The 19,113-nt window shown below is 45.8% G+C and overlaps 1 protein-coding gene across 1 annotated transcript; it reads left to right on the top strand.

Moving 5' to 3' along the window:
- The first annotated feature begins 3,722 nt into the window (after positions 1-3,722).
- On the top strand, positions 3,723-18,902 carry Gcm1 (glial cells missing transcription factor 1). Its single transcript, XM_021656460.2, has 6 exons — positions 3,723-3,826; positions 5,408-5,593; positions 14,009-14,261; positions 14,666-14,778; positions 15,700-15,828; positions 17,757-18,902. Exons 2-6 carry the CDS (start codon positions 5,519-5,521, stop codon positions 18,492-18,494), a joined length of 1,308 nt encoding a protein of 435 aa, XP_021512135.1. The 5' UTR covers positions 3,723-3,826; positions 5,408-5,518; the 3' UTR covers positions 18,495-18,902.
- The last annotated feature ends 211 nt before the right edge of the window (positions 18,903-19,113 follow it).

Genomic DNA, 19,113 nt, shown 5'->3' with positions numbered 1-19,113 from the left:
TTTAATTTAAAGAAATTCAGGCTGCCTAAAAAAACAGCCAGTCTGTTGGTGAATGATACAAACTGTCAACTTGTAGGTAGGTTTTTAAATTATAACTATTATTTTGAAATGTTTATTCATCTAAAATGTGGGAATGAGCCTTATTATCTTTTTGTTTGTTTGTTTGTTGTTGAGGCAGAACCTCACATAGTTTGGGCTAGCCTCAAACTTGACAGGAAGTCAAGGGTGAGCCTCCTGCTTCCATCTCCCAGAGTCCTGGGATTACAGGTATGTGCCACCATGCTAGAGCGGGACTGTTTGTTTGTTTGTTTGTTTGTTTGTTTTGGGTTCATAGTTCTGGTTTTCAGACTACATAGAAGGTACACATGTCTTAATTATAGTTTCTATTGGTGAAACAGTTCTTCAGCCCAATAACAATTTACAGCATCACGCTATTCTCCACAGAGCACTATGACACCCAAGGGCTTCCCTTCAGGAGCTCTATAGGCAGCCAGGCAGCTCATCTGCTAGAGACTTAGACAACACAGCACAGACTCCCCTTTCTTAGAACAGAAACAGACAAGAGCCTGTATAAGATGCCCCAGTTTGGCCTCTGAACTGCGGAGCTTTTGTAGTACTTGGAGAAACCATCTAACGCTACAAGCTTAACACTTGAAAATCCCTAGAGTTGAAGCCTGGAGTTCAGCTTTGCATAGCACAGAAGAGGGATCTTTGAGCCACCCCCTCGATTCTCTCTGGACCACGCAGGAGCTGGGCGTCTCAGGGGCTGACAGTGGGGTCCGTCTCTGTGTCCTTCATGCTGAGCTGCATGAGATTCCACAGAAACCTTCTTAATATTAGGGGACGTCAGACAAAACCTTCCAGCCTTACCTTTAGACTCACAATGACAAAGGAGAGTGATTTGCTTAAAAGCATAGGGTGAGCTCCAGGAGCTGCGGGTATGTTGAAAAACCTAGTCCTAAGGATTAGAAGTATGCAAAACATTTATTGTGTCACCTAGCGGCACAGTTGAGGACTGGTGCAGGCCTCAGGCCGGTGTCCTGGCTTCTGCTCCCCTCCTGGTTCATTCCTCCCTTTTGGCCGGCTCTGTTCTCTTAGATCCTGCAATGTGTCACAGGTGCACATCAGCAGGTCTGAGGTCAGCCTTCCATTCGGCATCTGAGATGAAAGGCACATTTTCATCATCTGTAATTTAGAAAATTCCAGGGAATATCTGGGTCAGGCTGGGACACAGAGTTCTAACTGATAGCCTCAGGGGGGAAGGTGGCTTTCTAAGGGATGGTGAGGGAGGAGGCAGGGGAATGCTGATCCCAGAAGGAACCAGAATGAGGGGCAGCTTTGTTCCATAGTCCAGGAAGTGATTTTTAAGATCACCCTTCTCTAGTTGATATTTCTCCTTTGACCAGTGCTTTGGGATCTTTAAAAATAAAAAATTGATTACTTGATAATCTTGTAAAAATTAACTCTCTGATCCTCCTTGGGCCTTACTTTAAATATCTTCTTTATAATTTCAACTAATATAGCTTAAAAACACCTATTTCCTGAGGCAGTTGTAAGAATTAAATGTTTAATATGATGCCTAACACACAATGAAAATAAAGAGACCAGGCATGGCAGAACTAGGGAATTGGTCTCTGGAGTACTGACTGAGACAGATTACGGAAGTACAGTTTCAAGTGTGGAAGGAGCCCACCCATTAGGTAGAAGTCAAAGGCCATAGTTGGGCAGAGCCATCGGTACCGAGAACAGCAGAGGGGTCCTGAGCCAGAAAAAGGCAGCATAATATGACTCTCCCCGTTCCTTCTTTGACAACCGCAAACATGGCTGGCACCTGGCCACTGAGGGCAGGATGTCAGCAACGTGGAGGGATTTGGTTCATGGGACAGTCCCACACGAACAAAAGTGACCCCACCCCAAAGGCCTAAATCATAAAACCCGCCAGAAAGATGCCAATAGACTGGTGGCAGCCTGATGGGCGCTGTGAGGGGAAGCATCACTGGGAAAGGTCGGCTACTTCAAAATCGTCTTCTAACCACGTGGCTCAAGGCAGGTTCCTTATCCAGGAAGGAGGACCTGGACTTCCGCCTGAACGGAGGCTGAGACAAAGATGGCAGACCCTGACCGGCAGCGGATGTCTGGCCTATCAGAGTCCCCTGCCGTTCTGCCACTGTGGTACCTGACCATACAAGTTTTGTTTCCCTGGGGCTGGGTTTCCTCCTCCGTGAGAAAGACATATATGACGAGTACCTCACTGAGCACAGTGGTCATGCTTGGGGAGAAGGGGTGGTAGAGATGCTATGAGTATCAAATGTAATTCAGGGAAATGCCCAGCATGGCCTCTGATTTATAACAAGTGTGTGCTGCTCCCTGTAATCCTAACGCTGGGCAAGGAGGCAAGGAGGACCAGGAATTTAAAGTGAGCTTCTGCTACATAGTAAGTTTGAGACCAGCCCTGTCTAAGGAGGCACTTCCATCTCAAAAACAAACAAACAAACAAACAAAAGTCCAAAGGATTAACAGCCAGTAGGCAGAGGTCATGATTTGGCAAGTTGAGGTTTCAGCCTTAGGATATGGAGCTCGCTCTGGTGTCACCAGGTAGGACCAGCGCTTGGGACAAACACTGCTCTGGCGCTGCAGCTGGAACCCAGCAAGGCTTCCTGTGAAGAAAAGGAGGAAGCAGCCTCAGCTAGGCTCGAAGCTGAGATAGATCCATGTCAACACGGAGAGGCCATCCCACAAACGGGATTGTAATTAAACAAAATACACCTACATCTGGTATGTGCAGGGAAAAAAAGCAGGAGTTTGAGAGTATGTAATCAAAATGCAGCAGTGGGAATCCCTGAAAGATTGCAATATGAATTAGCAACAATGAAAAAAAAAAGGTGATTTTATTTTGTAATTAGAAAAAATGTTGGTGCTAAGTGATAGCAAGTTAGGAGTTCAGTAATGCCAAAGAAATGTGAAGCCCTGCATTTTCGAACAGTGTTGGAAGGTATCAGATGGGCATCTGAGAGCTCCCAAAAGATAGGTAAGAGGAGAAAAATGCCCTAGAGAGGAGAGAGGCTTGCTCTTTAGCCCAGGCTGGCCTTGAACTTGCAGAGATGCTCTCTGCCTTCCCGGAATTACAACCCTGCACCACCACCCTGAGCGACACAGAACTTGTTGGTGTCTTTGATTCTCCTTACCCCCAGAACCCAGCAGACAGCCTGGAGCCCACCAGAAAAGCTGAGCAGACCCTGCGCCCTGGGTAGATCTCTAGAGGGAAGGGATCCATGAGGACATCTTGAGGAAAGTATGTTTTAATTGTAAGAATTTAATGCACTGAGGATTCGGGTGGTGGGATGGCTTTCAGTGTTTCTGGTTTAGGGGATGTTAGCTGTCTGAAAACTTGTTTCAGTCATTTCCGCCGTCACACTGGTGTTCCCACTGCCTTCTATCTCGTACACAAGGCAGAATAAACGATGGGGGCAAAAATCTACTGTGAATCGGTCCCCCTTGTATTCCACCCTATAAAACTATCATCCCTTTAAGCTTGCCGTCCTCGAAAAGGAGAGGAAAGTTCAGAAGCACACCACAGAATCTTCATCACGTGGCTGGCACCCGGGGAAGAGCCAGGCTGCTCCTACCTGTCCCCTCACTGAAAGCATCTTGATTTTGATTGGACAGTTGCCAGAGTCATTAGCATAGTGTACCCTGCCCTGGATTAGGGAACAGCGGCCACTCAGAAATGACCAGAGCTTGCAGGACCCGAGCCGGAGCTGACACTTGTACGACACCTGGACAAGAAACCTAAAGGAAGGACTCAGGAGCTCGGAAGGAGGAAGGTGTAAGTAGCGGCCATGGTGCCGGCCTCTGCATACCTTCATTTGTTCTAGATCGTGGTCGGTAAAAATGATGAAAATTGAACATGGTTTGGTCAAGACGCCTAAAATGAAGTATTGACAAATTCAGATTTTTTTCTTTTTTAATTTTAATCCTGGGAAAGACTGAGGTTACTTACTGGTGAAATAAAACAGGTTTTTTCCCCCATGCTTTGTTCTTAATTTTTATTGAAATACTAAATTAATACTCACCCACTTCTTAAAAGTTCATGTCAGAGAAAAGTCTGTTTAAAGTCTTAAAAAATTTCTGCAATTTTTTTTTAGAGTAAAAATTTTATTCCCCTTCTCTTAAAGTAAAAACAAGTATGTAGCCTCCGCTAAGAACAGCATTTTTAGGTTTTGACAATATAAATCTTGTTTTCCAACTTTTTTAAAAAATAACTCTGTTTTGTGTGAAGTGTGCTGTGGATCAGATCCATTCTAACTCACTAGAACAAAGCTTGGGCGTCAGAGTGACAGTTGAGGCTGTGACTTTAATGTTTTCATCTTCCGTGCTTGTCACCTAAGCTGTCTGAATTAGGGTGTCGACTTTTTTTTTTTTCCAGAAGCTCAGTAATTATTGCCTAAACATATAAATGTACTTAGAAGTTACAAGTGATGCGCTGTGGCCGTGGCTCAGTGGCTCAGGGCAAAGCCTCAGTGTCCATCCTTAGCACCACAAACACCTCGGCACAGGATCAAAAATAAAAAGGACAGAGAGAGACGCTCTCAAACATTTAGCTTTGAACACCAGGGTGTGCACGGGGGAAGGGACCTCATGGTTCTGGGGCCATTACCATTGGGCCACAGGTGATCCTGAAAAGGTGATGAACAGTACATGGGATTTATCTATGAACACATTTGTTAATCTAAATTACTGTGGGGAAATAGCTATCCTAGGTTAATTGTGTCTCTTTAGGTAAACTTACATAATTTCTGTAGAAATAGGTCTAAGCCATTAGCTCCAGGTAATAATGGAGTAAAGGCTCTTATAACCCAAAGTCTAGCAATGAAGAAGGAAACAAACCTGAGGAAAAAAGTAGAGACCACTGTCTTGTAACTCCAAACAAGCCTACAGTCGCAAGCACTACCGGCCTCTGCAGTTTGTTTCATTAGCAGCTGGTACTTGCAAAACTGTCAATGAATTTGCTATTTCTGGCAGACAGGTGATAAACGGATTCTTTTTATTGTTTTACTCTTCTTCTTCTTCTTCTTCTTCTTCTTCTTCTTCTTCTTCTTCTTCTTTCATTTATTACTGTGTGTGTGCACGGTGCACGTGCAGAGGTCAGAGGGCAACTTGTGGGAGTCGGTTTTCTCCTTCTACCATGTGGGTTCCAGGGACTGAACTCAGATCTTCAGGCTTGATATCAAGCGCTTTTCCCTGCTAAGCCTCCCCACCCTCTTTTGAGACAATCTCACTTTGTACCTCAGTCGGCCCCGAACTCGCGGCAATCTTCTTGTCTCTGTCCCTGGGCTATGAGCCACCACATCTGGCTTCACGGTTTGTAATCTCTCAAATCACCAGTTGCCGTCACTTATTTTCTTAGCTCCGGAAAGCCAGCCCCTCGGCTAACTGCGTGCACAGAAGGTTTTGAGAGCTCTCCAGCACATCTCCCAGAAGTTGACTAGAGGAGAGCCTGTGTGGACCAGTCCTTATCATGGAACCGGACGACTTTGATCCTGAAGACAAAGAGATACTGAGCTGGGATATTAACGACATGAAGCTGCCGCAGGTATGTGCTTGCAAGAATGCCCCCGGCGTTCGGCTGAGAAGACAGACTACTAACCTGCCAGGTTCCACGCGTGAACTGTGAGATCCCAGCCAGGTGAACTGCCTCGGGGCTCTGGCCATACGGCCAACTGAGGTGCTTCAAGGCGGGGTGCAAGGCCTAGGATTGGAGTGCCTCTTTGTTTTCTAGACACCACAGGCACAGACAGAGACAAAGAAAGCCTTGCTTCCTCCCTTTTAAAGCTCGCTCATTTGGTTTAGCGCTCAGTTCACAGTACTTGCCAGTGGACTGACTGCTCATTACCCATAGCACCCTTTTTTGTTTTGTTTTGTTTTGTTTTGCCCTGGTACTTTTTTGGTTTTTCAAGACAGGGTTTCTCTTGTGTAGCTTTGGCTGACCTGGACTCACTCTGTAGACCAGGCTGGCCTCGAACTGACAGAGATCTGCCTGCCTCTGCCTCCCAGAGCCCTGGGATTAAAGGCACGAGCCACCCCCGTGCTTGGCTTGCCATAGTAATTTTTAACAGTTAACCCTGAAGCTGGACTATCTGAGCAGTGATGCCCTTGGATGAAACAGCCTGCTCTCGAAGGACTTATTGAAATACCATCCATGGGCTCAATGGGTGGCTTCTAGTCTCCTTTTCATGTTGTCTTTGAGCTCCTCTGTGGCAAATAGCTGTGGTGTGAGTGTACATGTGTGTGTGAGAGAGAGAAAGAGAGAGAGGTCTTATTCAGCAGCTCAAGCTGGCCTTAACTCCCCAAAGAAGCTCAAACTTGCCTTGAACTCACAGTCCTCTTGCTTCTCCTTCCCAAGTGCTGGGATCACAGGCCCAACTAGCAAATTCCCTTTGAACTCTAATTTGATGGAAAGCATTAACTAAGACCAAGATTCGGTGTGTATCATCCCTACCGTACCCTCTCCTCCTACTGTCTGAAGATACTTTTACTGGACATTGTTTGGAAAAGCGATGATGAACAACAAGCCTGGAGTGGTCCGCTCGTACCAGTTACTGAGAGCGTCGATCCATTGTGTCTGATCCTGGGGAACAAGCAGGGTAGAAGGGTTGGTGATCCCAGTCTCCGCTTACGGCTTTCTAGATACTCCTTCTTGTTTCTCTTTGTTTTCCATTAATTTCTCCTCAAGTTTTCCCCTGGTGAGTGTTGAGAAAGCGGGAAGACAGAAAATATACCTATTCATCCAAGGAGGCGAATAAGCCAGCGCTAATCCAGGCCAACATCCATTTTCAGGACTGACAGTCGCTCTTGGTTCCACTGCAATCGCTGGAGCTGTTTTTAGGGAACCTTTAGAGTGAATGTTAATTGCTGTTGGCTCCGAGGCCCGTATTTCTCCCTATTTTCCATTTCATGCTTGTACCCCCCAAAATGTGAGCTAGAGATAATATTTAAGGCTGAGGTCAACAGATATGGAAGAATTTTAAACTGGGCGCAGGGCACCCCTGTGTACTGATGTGCATTTTTGCGGGTGTGGTGGTTCGCGTCTATAATCCCGCCACTTAAGAGAGAGAGACGGAGAGTCACCACAAGGCCAAGGCTGGCTTTAAAAAGAAAAAGAAAAAACAAAAACGAAAACAAACAAACAAACAAACAAAAACATCAGCTCCATAAACAAAGGGGGAAGAAGAGCTTCCCTGGAGGGAAACACAGAGCCCAAAAGGTCTTGTTGCCGCGTTCTTGACCCCTTAGACCACCACACCGGAAAGCCCACGACAAACGTGCACAAACTTGCTCTGGAAACAGACCCTTTGCGGTTAGTGAACAGGTCATTTACAGAAAAGCTGTTTGGCTTGTAGCAAAACTCGGGGGACTCATTACCCTTTAGCATTGGTCTGAGCAGACATGACCCCATCCTGACCTGGGCTTATTCAAACCCCGGAATCTATTTACTCTGGAATCGTATCTACAACCAGTTAAGATGAGAAATGAAAGATCTTGGAAAGATTTCAACAATAGGACTTACAGAGGGATAACCAATGAGAAGCGCAGGTCCTGGAGACATGGGCTCTGGACATGAGTTCCTGCTGTACCTCTCTCTACTGTAGGGCCTCTGAGAATTAGCTGTGTCTCTCAAAATTCCTTTTCCTCCTCTCCTCTGGGAATGCTTTTGCTGCATGCAGTGGTCTTTTCTCTTCCTGTTGATTCTGATGGTCAAGGATTCTGGAATGGTCACCCTGGGCCGGTGGGTGTTTTCATTTATTTGTCTGGTACCCTCAGAAGCCAAAAGAGGGTATTGGATTCTCTGGAACTGGAGTTATAGGCAGTAGTGAGCTGCCATGTGTGTGCTGGTAGTTGAACCCATTTCCTCTGGAAGGACAGCCAGTGCTTCTAAGCATTGAGTCATCTCTCCAGCCCTATTTATTTTTATTTTTTTATTATTTATTTATTTTTTTTTATTTTTATTTTTTAAACAGGGTCTCACTCTGTAGCCTGGAATGGGCTAAAATTCACTATGTAGTCCAGGCTGGCTTTGGACTCATAGAAATCCTCCTGCCTCAGTCTCTCAGATAATTAGAACTGTATAGCTTTGCCTAGCTGGTCTGGAGTTCAGTTCACAGACCAGGCTAGCCTCAAACTGATGGCTTCTGCCTCTTGAGTGCTGGGGTTACTGTCGTGAGTCCACAAGCCCAGCTTTCTGTTTCTCCTAATATATCCACTATGGCATTAGCCCCGAAGCACAGGCGCCTGACTATGCTATCAGGGTTGAAGGTCGTATTCTAGGCCGGTGTTCACTGCCAGCATCTTTCCTGGTCTACCCCCCTTAAATTACACTGGCACCTGCAAACTTAATCACTGTAGAGTTTGCTTGGTTCAAGCAGCAAATATCTGCTGATGCTCTTGTCTTACTTTCACTTGAAATGTGGATTACATGGTCCCAAAGGGTCTTACAGTCTTCACACAGACGATGACAGTTAAGACAATCTTGCAACAGTTGTTTTCTGCTTTTGGTTGAAAATTTGGGAGACTCTCAATGATCTTTTCTACTAAATAGTATTATTTCACTATAATAATGGTATTATTTCACTAGTTTTCACAGCAGCTGGTTTTTCTAAGCTGAAGAAGGGCTGTAGCTGTAACATCACAGCTACCTCAATCATTTTATTCCTAAGCACTATTCCTAGGCAGTTGTCAGGTCAAAACCCATGGCCAAAACTACACTAAAACATTTACTCACACAGTTCCAATCTGGTTGTTTTACTGTTGGCATTTGGGGGGATTGGGGTTGTTTTAGTTTGTTTGATTTGTTTTGTTTGTTGTTCATTTTGTTTTGAGGCCAGGTCTCACCATGTAGCCGAGGCTGGACTTGAATTCACTCTATAGCTCAGAGTAGTCACAAATTCAAGATCCTCTTGCTCTTCCCCTAGCTGAGATGACAGGTATCGCGATGCCTAGCTAATTTTGTTTTGATTTGTGGTTCTGTGGGTGAATGCTGGGCTCTGTTACTGAGCTGTACTGCCCACCCAATTCCAAGGCTTGCGTTCATTTCATTTTCTCCATGGGGGCAGGGAACACTCTTTAAAACAAGTGGCGTCAAGTGTGAATGGGCTATAGCTCCAATTAGTTAGTTTGTGGCTGGATTTTAGCCAGAAAAATTTCTTCTGCCTCCACTGAGGATTAGCCCCAAATTGTGGTGGTCTGAACTCTGTAGATTCATCTTCCTTTGTGTAATCACAAGCAACCAGATGTGTTGAGGGCTGGGAAGGTAGCAGGCAAACCCGATTCTGCATTCTTCATCAGTCACTATTGTCCTGATGGCTAGGTGGCGTTACTTCTCATGCAGACATCTGTAACTTCACCGTCTCTGTCCACCTCCTATTTGTCCTCCTGGACATCTCCACCTAGATGGACACCCATGATTACTGGAACCCTTGGTATCAGGTCTGGGTTCTACCCAGAGCTTCTGGTGTGATGTCGGTGGGAACGTCCCTGCATCTGGAATGATAGACTCTCACCCACCACACATCCTTGGCTTGGGTGATAGGAGTGGGAAAGGGAAGGGAGAGGAGAAGAGAGAGGAGATGGTGGTGACAGAAAGCGCAAAAAATAAAAACTGGAGAAACTTGGTCTAGCAATATGGCCCGTCATTCCTCAGGTAGGAATAGGAGGATTACTCTAGAGAGCAATTTTTAGCGCAAAGATGTTTGTTGACTCCTGAAGACATTTAGAATTCCATCTGACCTAGAAGAGGCAGATTCACTCCAAAAAGTTATCTGTAGGGTCTAAATAACAATATATTCTGTTTCCTTTGCTGTTGGTGTTACAGAGTTTCACTATGTAGCCTTGGCTGACCACTATGTAGACCTCAGTGAACTCAGAGACCTACCTACCTCTGCCTCCTGAGTGCTAGGATTAAAGGTGTGTGCCACACCTGACATATTTTTTTTTAAGTAAGTAACATTTAATATTTTACCAGATTCACTGAAAGTGCCTGTTTGACAAGCTGGATGTGTTGTGCTATTCCTGTGATCCTAGCAGAAGGCCAGCTTTAGCTACATAGTGATTTGAAAAGTAACTTGGGCTAGATGAGCCCTTGTTTGCTTTTATCTATCTATCTATCATCTATCTATCTATCTATCTATCTATCTATCTATCTATCTATCTATTGTATTTGATGTCCTTATTCTATATGGGTTTACTTCACGGAAAGGGTTAATAAGCTTTTTATGAAAAATAAAAAAAAAAGCTATTTATGCTGGAAGACAATTGTTTTATACAAAAGTAGACTATACTAAGACTGAAAATGAATTTTAATGTAATACCATGATGGAAATTTTTGTTTTGTTTGTTTTGTTTCTTTTTTCTTTTCTTTTTATTTTTTGAGATGGTTTCACAATATAACCCATGCTGGCTTTGGCCTGGAAGAAATTCTTTTTTCTTTTTTTTTTATTATTCAAAATTATTTTATTGCTTTGTACACAAGAGAATTCACGCCACTAGTGAAAAGAAGCTGTGGACAACTCGTATTTCCAATTGGGTGGGAGTACCCGCTTAGTCTTATAGTAACTGTGCCAACTGGTGAATTCTGCTCTCTATCAGAATCAGGGGGAATTTAGCATCCTTATCCTTTCTGTTCCTCTCAAGATGCTTTTGGACAGCAACAGCTTTCTTAATCCAATAGTAGAGATCCTCAGGGAGGTCGGGGTAAGGCCTTTGGACTTAAGGATGCTCAAGATTTAATTACCAGTCACAAAACGGACCTGCGCCTCGCCATGTGAGTCCCTCAGGATCACACCTATCTGGGAGGGAGTCAGGTGCTTCTTGGCCGGTTTGTAAATCTGTTCCTTCAGATGTCAACTTCAGACACGTGGGAACACTACTTCCTGGGAGTGGGCGTGCAATTCATAATGGCGAAGGTCTGGCAGCAAAGAGAAAGTGAGGGAGGAAAGAGCCCAAGAAGCAAAGCCACACGCCTGGAAGCAATTCTTATGTCTTGGCCTCATTGCTGCTAAAATTATAGGCAAACCCCACCTCTCTTAGCTCACAACGTGAGTGTTTTGATATCTTATTTAAGAAATTGATTTTATTAGCTTTATATGTATATATACGCACACTTTTATATATATACAAATTTTTACCTATATAAATTTATACATAGTAACATATCATTTTATGATAATCTATTGCAGCTTCAAATGACTAAATTAAATTAAAATGAAGGTCATATAAAGAGTGCGCTGTGTTTTCATACAGCATCTGAAAATTTGCCTGAGTAAATTATAGGATTATATTATGCAGAGAAATCACAGAGTACCAGTTACATTCCTAATGATGCTACCTAGGAGATGATAAAATATGAATTTGTTAGATGTGGCATGTTGGAAAACTTAAGGATGTTCCCTTTCAATTATAAACCTCTTAACCAAGAGCAAAAACAAAGAGTTACTCATGAAAAGTTAGAAATTAAAGTAAACAAAGTGTCAAAAAAAAAAAAAAAGAAAGTGTTTTATGAAAAGTTAGAAATTAAATTAACCAAAGTTCTGGGGAAAAAAGGTAGCATCTTCTGGAAATTGCTAGCAAGGTTAAAAAGCCTTGTTCTTAGTTTTAAAACCACCTTTTTTGTGCTTTTACAATTTAAAAATTATGAGGGCGTTCAGAAATGCCCTCCTCTTGCTTCTTTGGTTCTTGAACATTTGGGACAACTTTATTCAAGCCCCGCCTCCCCCATTTTAATATAAAAAGTTGCCAAGGATTCCACTGAAAGTCCAGGCAAATGACAGAATAAATAAACTAGCCAAGAGAAGAGCTTGGGAGTTCACTTTTCCTTCTAGCGGTTTCTGTACTTCATACATGTCTCCCTTATTAATGCAGCTAGAAAACTAGTGTGTCAGGGGATGCCAGTTGGGAAGACCATCAGAGGTGCTCTCACGGATACATTTCACTTCTCCTGGCTCATGGGTTTGTAGTTCTGACCAGCTAGGATGGGAGTGGGGCACTCACATCAAAATCTATGCTTTCCTCTAAACGTCTGACCTCGTCTCTCCTGTCTCGACAACTGTGTGTCATGTTAGAATAATACAAATCAAATCCACCAATTCTTTATAGCTCAAATGATTAAAGGTAAACAATCATTCAAAGGTGACATACCTGGGGCTGGAGTGATGGCTCAGACATTAAGGGTGCTTGCAGCTCTGGCAGAGGGCTGGGGTTCAGTTCCCAGCACCCACACTGGGTACCTGCACTTATGCACACATACCTCTCTCCACATGAACATATAACAAAAGAGTAAAATAAATCTTTTTTAAAAAATAAACTATTTCTCTATGTTTTTCTGTGAGAGAAAGCTGGAAAGCAATGATCTGAATTTCAGTCAGCAGGAAAAAGGGAAGAGAAGATGGGGGTCGAGGTTTTAGGATGTTCTCATGTAGACACCAAGGCGTATAAGGCCACAGTTGCCAGGGTCTCTAGTAGGAGACAGAATGATAGAAAAGGCAGACAGCTGGGCATTCCCTGGCTGTGCCTTCCAATGGGGAAGAACTGCAGCTGCCCACTGGGCTGCAGGGGGACGGGGGGGGGGGGGGGGCTCCAGGAACACACTCCTTGATCCTCTTCCTTCTGAAGCAGAAGTCTAACCTAGGGAGTGCTCACCCATCCTGACGCTCACTGATGTTTGTCTTCAGACATTCCTTGGCTTTGCTAATTAATATTCTGCGCTTTCTTCTTGGGAAAGTAAAGGATTGGTACCTTGATTTCTTTTTCTGGTTTTTCCAGAATCTTCTACCTTGACCTTTGAGAATCTTCTCAATGAAAACTCTTCTTATTTTTACGTCAGGTCTCTGAGAGTCGTGATGGTGGGCACAGAGCCAAATTAGGATAGCTCTCTTTCTAAGAGCTAGGCAGGATCTGTCACAGGCAGCATCTGTCGCCATTGTGGAGTCTGGGAAAATGAGCCACACCCAGCAGCTCCATTTATCCACAGCCCACAGCTGGCTAGGTGCTGAGGCAAGCGTTTTACATGCATAATTAATCCTCAGAACTCCTTAAGTGGGAGGGACTCACCACCTCTGTTTTCTACCTGCAGAAACAAAACAGAAAGCAAAGTAACTTAATCTCCAAAGGACCTTTTTATAGCGTGATTGTATTGTGGTTCAAAATCCGCCACACCAACTGCGTTGAGAGTTGGCCTGGGTAGCCACCACAGGTTTGACCTTGCCCAACAGAGCCCAGTCAGAGGCTCAGGTGCAGGGAACAGGGCAGTACCCGGCCTCGTCTTGAGTCTTCTGCATGTCTGTGGGGTAGGGAAAAACAAGGAAACTGTCCATGAAGGAAAAAAGCGCATTTCTGGACCTCTTTGAAGAAGAGCTCTGCATTGCTTATCTCTTGTGGCTTTGTGATTCCCTAGATGGTAGCCAGCGTGGCATGAGGCATTATCTCACTGCGCTTTCCAGAGTCATTACGTACGCATGACAAGATGACTTCACTCAAAAACTCTTGCTTACTGTTGTCTCCAAGCACTGGAGAAACAACAGGATTCATAAAGGCTGTGGCCAAATGCTTGATAGGCATGGAAGACACCGCTGCCAGTGGTTCTCAACCTGTGGGTCCTGACCCCCTTGAGGGTAGAAGAGCTTTCAGAGCTGCCCTAAGACCGTCAGAAAACACAGATATTTCCATTAAGGTTCATAAGAGTAGCAAAATTAGAGTTATGAAGTGGCAACAAAAATAATTTCGTGGTTGGGGTTCACCAACAAGAGGAATTGTATTAAAAGATGGCAGCATCAGGAAGGTTGTGACCCGCTGTTGGGGCCCACTGATCGCCACCAGGATTAAATTCGGGTAAGGCCCCTTGCTCTGCCCCCGGTGGCCCCAGACATCTTGTACACGTATCACAACTCCACAGAGGCAGACGGGTTGGGTTTTCTCTGGACCAAACTGTACCGTTACCTCCGTGTGTCTCCTCCGTCAGAACGTGAAGAAGACTGACTGGTTCCAGGAGTGGCCCGACTCGTACGTGAAACACATCTACAGCTCGGAGGACAGGAACGCGCAGCGCCACCTGAGCAGCTGGGCCATGCGCAACACCAACAACCACAACTCGCGCATCCTCAAGAAGTCTTGCCTGGGCGTGGTCGTGTGCAGCCGGGACTGTTCGACCGAGGAAGGCCGCAAGATCTACCTGAGGCCCGCCATCTGCGACAAAGCCAGGCAGAAGCAGCAGAGTGAGTGAGGCTGTGGGGAGGGGAGGTCAGCAAGAGACCGAGCGTCCACGTAGATGCTCTCCCATGTGACTTTGCCCCTTAAATCTGAGTTACTACTCTCAAAATGCCTTTTCTATAAATAAAGAACATTTAATATTAGTAGGTGCGTAGGGAGGAATTCTGCTCTGCAGAATGCTTTGAGCTGTAGAACAATCCCACTTGTCGGGCAGCTGCTGGCTGCAGCCACGTGTGAGCCCAGATGGCCCTTGGTAGGCAGAGTGCTGGGGTCGTGGGTAAGATCCAGTGGAGGGAAGGGCCTTTCCTCGGGGTTCCTCTCCACTAGCCTGGCATCCAAGCCAGCCGGGCTGCGCAGACTCAGAATCGGCTGACTCTTCCGTCAGTCACTTCCGTTGCTCCTTCTGCAGGGAAGTGCTGTCCCAACTGCAATGGGCCGCTGAAGCTCATTCCCTGCCGAGGCCATGGAGGCTTCCCGGTCACCAACTTCTGGAGGCACGACGGGCGCTTCATATTTTTCCAGGTTGGGTTTGAGTTACTTGTTCTGTTCCCTTTCATGTGGCGGCTGTCTATCCTGCCTCCCATAGAGGTATTTTGATTGGTGGTTGGGGGTCCAGGGCTACAGGAGACTGCTGGTCTTCTGGAGGGACAAACGCCCTCACGCCCTACTTCACCGGAGGTGGAGCCCCGGGAACCCGGGCAGGCTGAGTGACCCCGCTCCCGAGGGGAGGTGATGCCTCACTCAGCACTGGACAGACAGCATTCGGCTCACAGCCTTCCGCAAACCCCAGCTTGAGTGCCAGTGCCGAGCCAGCATGAGCCCTGCATCCAGTGAACAACTTCCTTAAGATCCCAGCCTCCTGCAACCTTTGTAAGAAACCTTCGTGGGGGCCTGGATGTCAACACGTGAAGAATTGGTTCTGGCACAGGACAGTCTGTGGAGGGACTGACAAACCAGCTCTCCCGAAGACACAGCCCTGCCCGGGAGTCATCTGCCAGGCGGTGCCGTAGCTGCTCCCTCGGCTGCTCGACTACCAGCCCCTTAAAATCGCCAGCTCACGCAAGGGCGGAATGTTTCACACCGGGTTCCCACTCTGGCTGTGGAGACCCCAGAGCCCTGCTTTCTAAGGGAAGTTATGGAGATGGTGTCCTCTCTAGACCTCAGTTTGTTATTCTGTAAACAGGATTGGAAATCACAGTATGTATGTAAGCGTTGAGTGAGAGGAGGTGAACGTGGCTGGCACACACTACCGAGACAGAGATCACGTAAGGAAGAGACTGCATAGGACAGGAGGCAGGCATGGGCCCTGTGGGCCTGGAAGAGTTTCTGATGCAGCAGGCGACCTTGCTAACCCGGGGTCACAGTGAGGACAATACAGAGAACGAAAAGCTACACCTTGTGAAGTGCAGCTCAGTTATTAATTTTTTTTTCGTCTCTCCTCAGTCAAAAGGAGAGCATGACCATCCCAAGCCAGAAACCAAGCTAGAAGCAGAGGCAAGAAGAGCAATGAAGAAAGTGCACATGGCGTCTGCCTCCAGCTCCTTACGGATGAAGGGGAATCCAGAAACAAAGGTCAGCTGCCCCCAAGTGTGCTCAGGCCCCTATATCAAGGCCTCTCCCCTGCAGTGGGCATGGTAAATGGCCCTAGTCCTTTACTGACCAGTGAAAGCAAGCATTCTGTTCTATCTGGCCTATCTACAAGCAAACATCCACCAGGCAAACCGAATCTGAAATGTTACTCTTGAGGTTTAGCCTATCTGAAGGTGGCTTGCAAATATTCCGTATAATCATGGACTCATCATCCCTACTGTGAGGTTTTGGTTTTGTTTGTTTGTTTTTGTTTTTTGGGTTTTTTTTTTTTAGAAGCCTGAATTTGTATTTAACTTACATTTGGCAACTCTATGTTTTAATTTCTTTTTTTAAATTACTTATTTATTATGTATACAGTGTTCTGCCTGCATGTGTGCCTGTGCACCAGGAGAGGGCACCAGATCTCACTATAGATGGTTGTGAGCCACCATCTGGTTGCTGGGAATTGAACTCAGGACCTTTGGTAGAACAGCCACTGTTCTTAACCTCTGAGCCATCTCTTCAGCCCCTCGTTTTAATTTCAGTACGCTCAGAATTAATCAAATCTTTACAAATGTTATTAGCCTTATGCTTTTGGAATTTTGTTTTTGTTTTCAAATTTCCATGCATTCCTAAAACATTGTTTTCTTAACTGGCCTAAATAATTGCAGCCATCCCACCCTGAATGCGTCTGATTTCACCTAAATCAGTGTTTTTCAGCATTCCTAAGGCTGTGACCCTTTAATACAGTCCCTCATGTTGTGCTGACCCCCAGCCATAAAGTTATTTCATTGCTACCTCATCGCTGTGATTCCGCTACTGTTGTGAGTAGTAATATACATATCTGATGTGCAGGATAACTGATATGTAACTCTCAAATGGGTCGTGACCCACTGTTGAGAACCACTGTTCTAAATAATCAGTTGTTAAGCTGGGTGGGTTTTAGTGTGATACCAACTCTTGGGACACTGAGTATTACCAACATTCGGGATCCAGAGTTCGAAACCAGCCTGAGCCACACAGTGGAACTGTTTAAAATAAAAGTTTCTGAAGACGATGGCCACCCCCGTGGTGGAGGGAAGTGTCATGAAGCCCATTCCTGCGTGGGCCTCATGACATCATATATTTATTCCTTTGATGTAATATTAATTCCTATTGCAAAGCTCCAAGTATACCTTATCTAGAAGAAATTGTGATTTAGTCCGTTGCAAGAGACCTTGAGCTCCCAAATCCACTTGGCTGCTCCTCGTCATTCTTTGCAGCCACTCTACTTGGACAGGACCTTTCTCCTCCCCTCTGGCGTTGCTCTTGGAAGGAGAGAGCAATATAACGATTACTTAGCTGCTCCTTCTCCTGTGACCACTGAGGATGGAAGTTATTCCACTTACTTATATGAAGAAATTGAAGCTGACCAGTTTGTGTTCTATTCTTTGCCGTTCCCATGAGCTCAGAGAAAGGTCTCTAAGGGAGAAAAACAATTCAACAATACCCTGATCTCTCACACTAAGGACTAGAATAGTCCAGGTTGGGGAGAAGGAGAAGGGGGGAGGCAGAAGTGGGTTGAGGGGTAGCTCTTCGAGTTCATACCAGTTCTAGTATAAATCTTTGAAGCTGCAGAGCTGTTTGTTTGTTTTTCTTAAATAGTCCCTTATGAATGCCTCAAAAGAGCAGTTAGGTGCCTGATGTCTGAGCGTGAGGCTATCAAACATCCAGCGTGTCCACAGAGGGCCTCGGGCGCTTGGCAGGTTGGGAAGTCGTGAACTGGAATGGGAGTCAGTCTCCTCTCACAGAGAAGCTGTGCCCGCGGTCGAAGCATGCAAGGAATGAGGGCGATCCTATCTAGGGATATTTGTGGAATAACTCAGGGGTGCCTGGGGTGGCCATGTGGATTTGCTTAACTTATTAACATGAGTGTTCGTTTCCCTTTCCAGGCTCTTCCAGGTGAAATACCGAGTCAGGGGAGTTTACCTTTAACTTGGTCATTCCAGGAAGGCGTCCAACTGCCCAGCAGTTACAGCGCACCTTTAATAGCTAACGCCCCCCAGCAGAACTCCCTGAATGATTGTCTATCCTTCCCCAAGAGTTACGATTTGGGGGGAACCACTGAGCTGGAAGATCCGGCTTCCACCCTGGACTCCGCTAAGCTCTACGAGAAATGCAAATTCCCCAGCAGCAGGATGTACGGCGGCGGCGAAGAGCAGTTTCAGCCTCCTGTCCCTGGGATGTATGCAGATTATGACGATCTGCAGGCCTGGAATAAGAACGCTGCCCTGGGGAGGAATCCTAACGATGACGCCTACTACCCCAGCTATCCTGCTCTGCCAGTGACCAACTGGCCCTGTGACTTCTTTCCCTCCCAGAATGCTTTGGAGCACTTCCCCCAGCAGATTCCCCTGGAACCACCTGCGGCCCAGGCCGGCTTCCATCCCTTGTGGTCCAATCCCGGTGGCGAACCCTACGAAGAGAAAGTACCCATGGATTTCAACAGCTACATGCCTTCCCTCACGTACCACTCACCACAGCAGGACCCCTTTCTGCTCCCCTACGGCTCGCATCCACAGCAGCAATACTCACTGCCCGGAAAGTGGGATTTCGATGAAGAGATGGTACACATGGGCTTGGAGCACTTCAACAATGAAATGCTTCTCAACTTCTGTCCTTTGAGGTGACTCAAATACGCCCTCCCCTAATTGTGATTCATTAAAGGGCTGGAAGGATTTCCTCAGAAAATGGGTTTCAAAACACGGCCTCAGAGAAATGTTGGAGTCCTGACAAGCTGTAGACAAAGCTCCCCCCCCCCAAAAAAAAGCTGTCTTTTCTAGTGTGTTTATCCTTAGTAAGGAATAGAAAGTCACTTGTGCCAGGCCTGGTGTCACATGCCTTTCATCCAGCACTCAGGAGGCAGAGGCAGTTGGATTTCTGTGAGTTCAAGGTCAGGTTAGTCTACATAGTGAATTCTAGGACAGCCAGGGCTACACAGAGAAACCCTGTCTCAATATCTGTCCCATCCCACCCCCCAAAAGAAGAAAGAAAAAAAGGTTGTTGCTGTTGTTGTTGTTTTTTAAAGCTCACTTGCATTGTAGGTTGAAATGCTCTCTGATGACTTGTTGATGTGCTTTGGAGATTTAGCCCCTCAGCAGAGCTGTCTGGAGGGGTTTTACTGTGGCTTAAACACATCAACTTAGTGTTTCATCTATGCCTTTTGGAGAACCAAAATGAAGGAACAGAAAGATGACATAAGAGCTGTGGAGGTGTGGAGCTGAATACTTTTCCAAAGAAGTATTTAAT

Source organism: Meriones unguiculatus, chromosome 6, assembly GCF_030254825.1.
Source record: "Meriones unguiculatus strain TT.TT164.6M chromosome 6, Bangor_MerUng_6.1, whole genome shotgun sequence".
Taxonomy (NCBI): Eukaryota; Metazoa; Chordata; class Mammalia; order Rodentia; family Muridae; genus Meriones; species Meriones unguiculatus.
The sequence above is the reverse complement of the archived record's forward strand: the minus strand, read 5'-3'. Positions and strand labels throughout refer to the sequence as shown.

What these genes read in the sequence shown, in the direction of transcription:
- Gcm1 (XM_021656460.2), top strand. Translation starts at nt 5,519, where the DNA reads ATGGAACCGGACGACTTTGATCCTGAAGACAAAGAGATACTGAGCTGG. An exon ending in AGCCAGGCAGAAGCAGCAGA is followed by an intron (nt 14,262 to 14,665) that starts GTGAGTGAGGCT and finishes CTCCTTCTGCAG; the next exon opens with GGAAGTGCTGTCCCAACTGC. An exon ending in GGCGCTTCATATTTTTCCAG is followed by an intron (nt 14,779 to 15,699) that starts GTTGGGTTTGAG and finishes GTCTCTCCTCAG; the next exon opens with TCAAAAGGAGAGCATGACCA.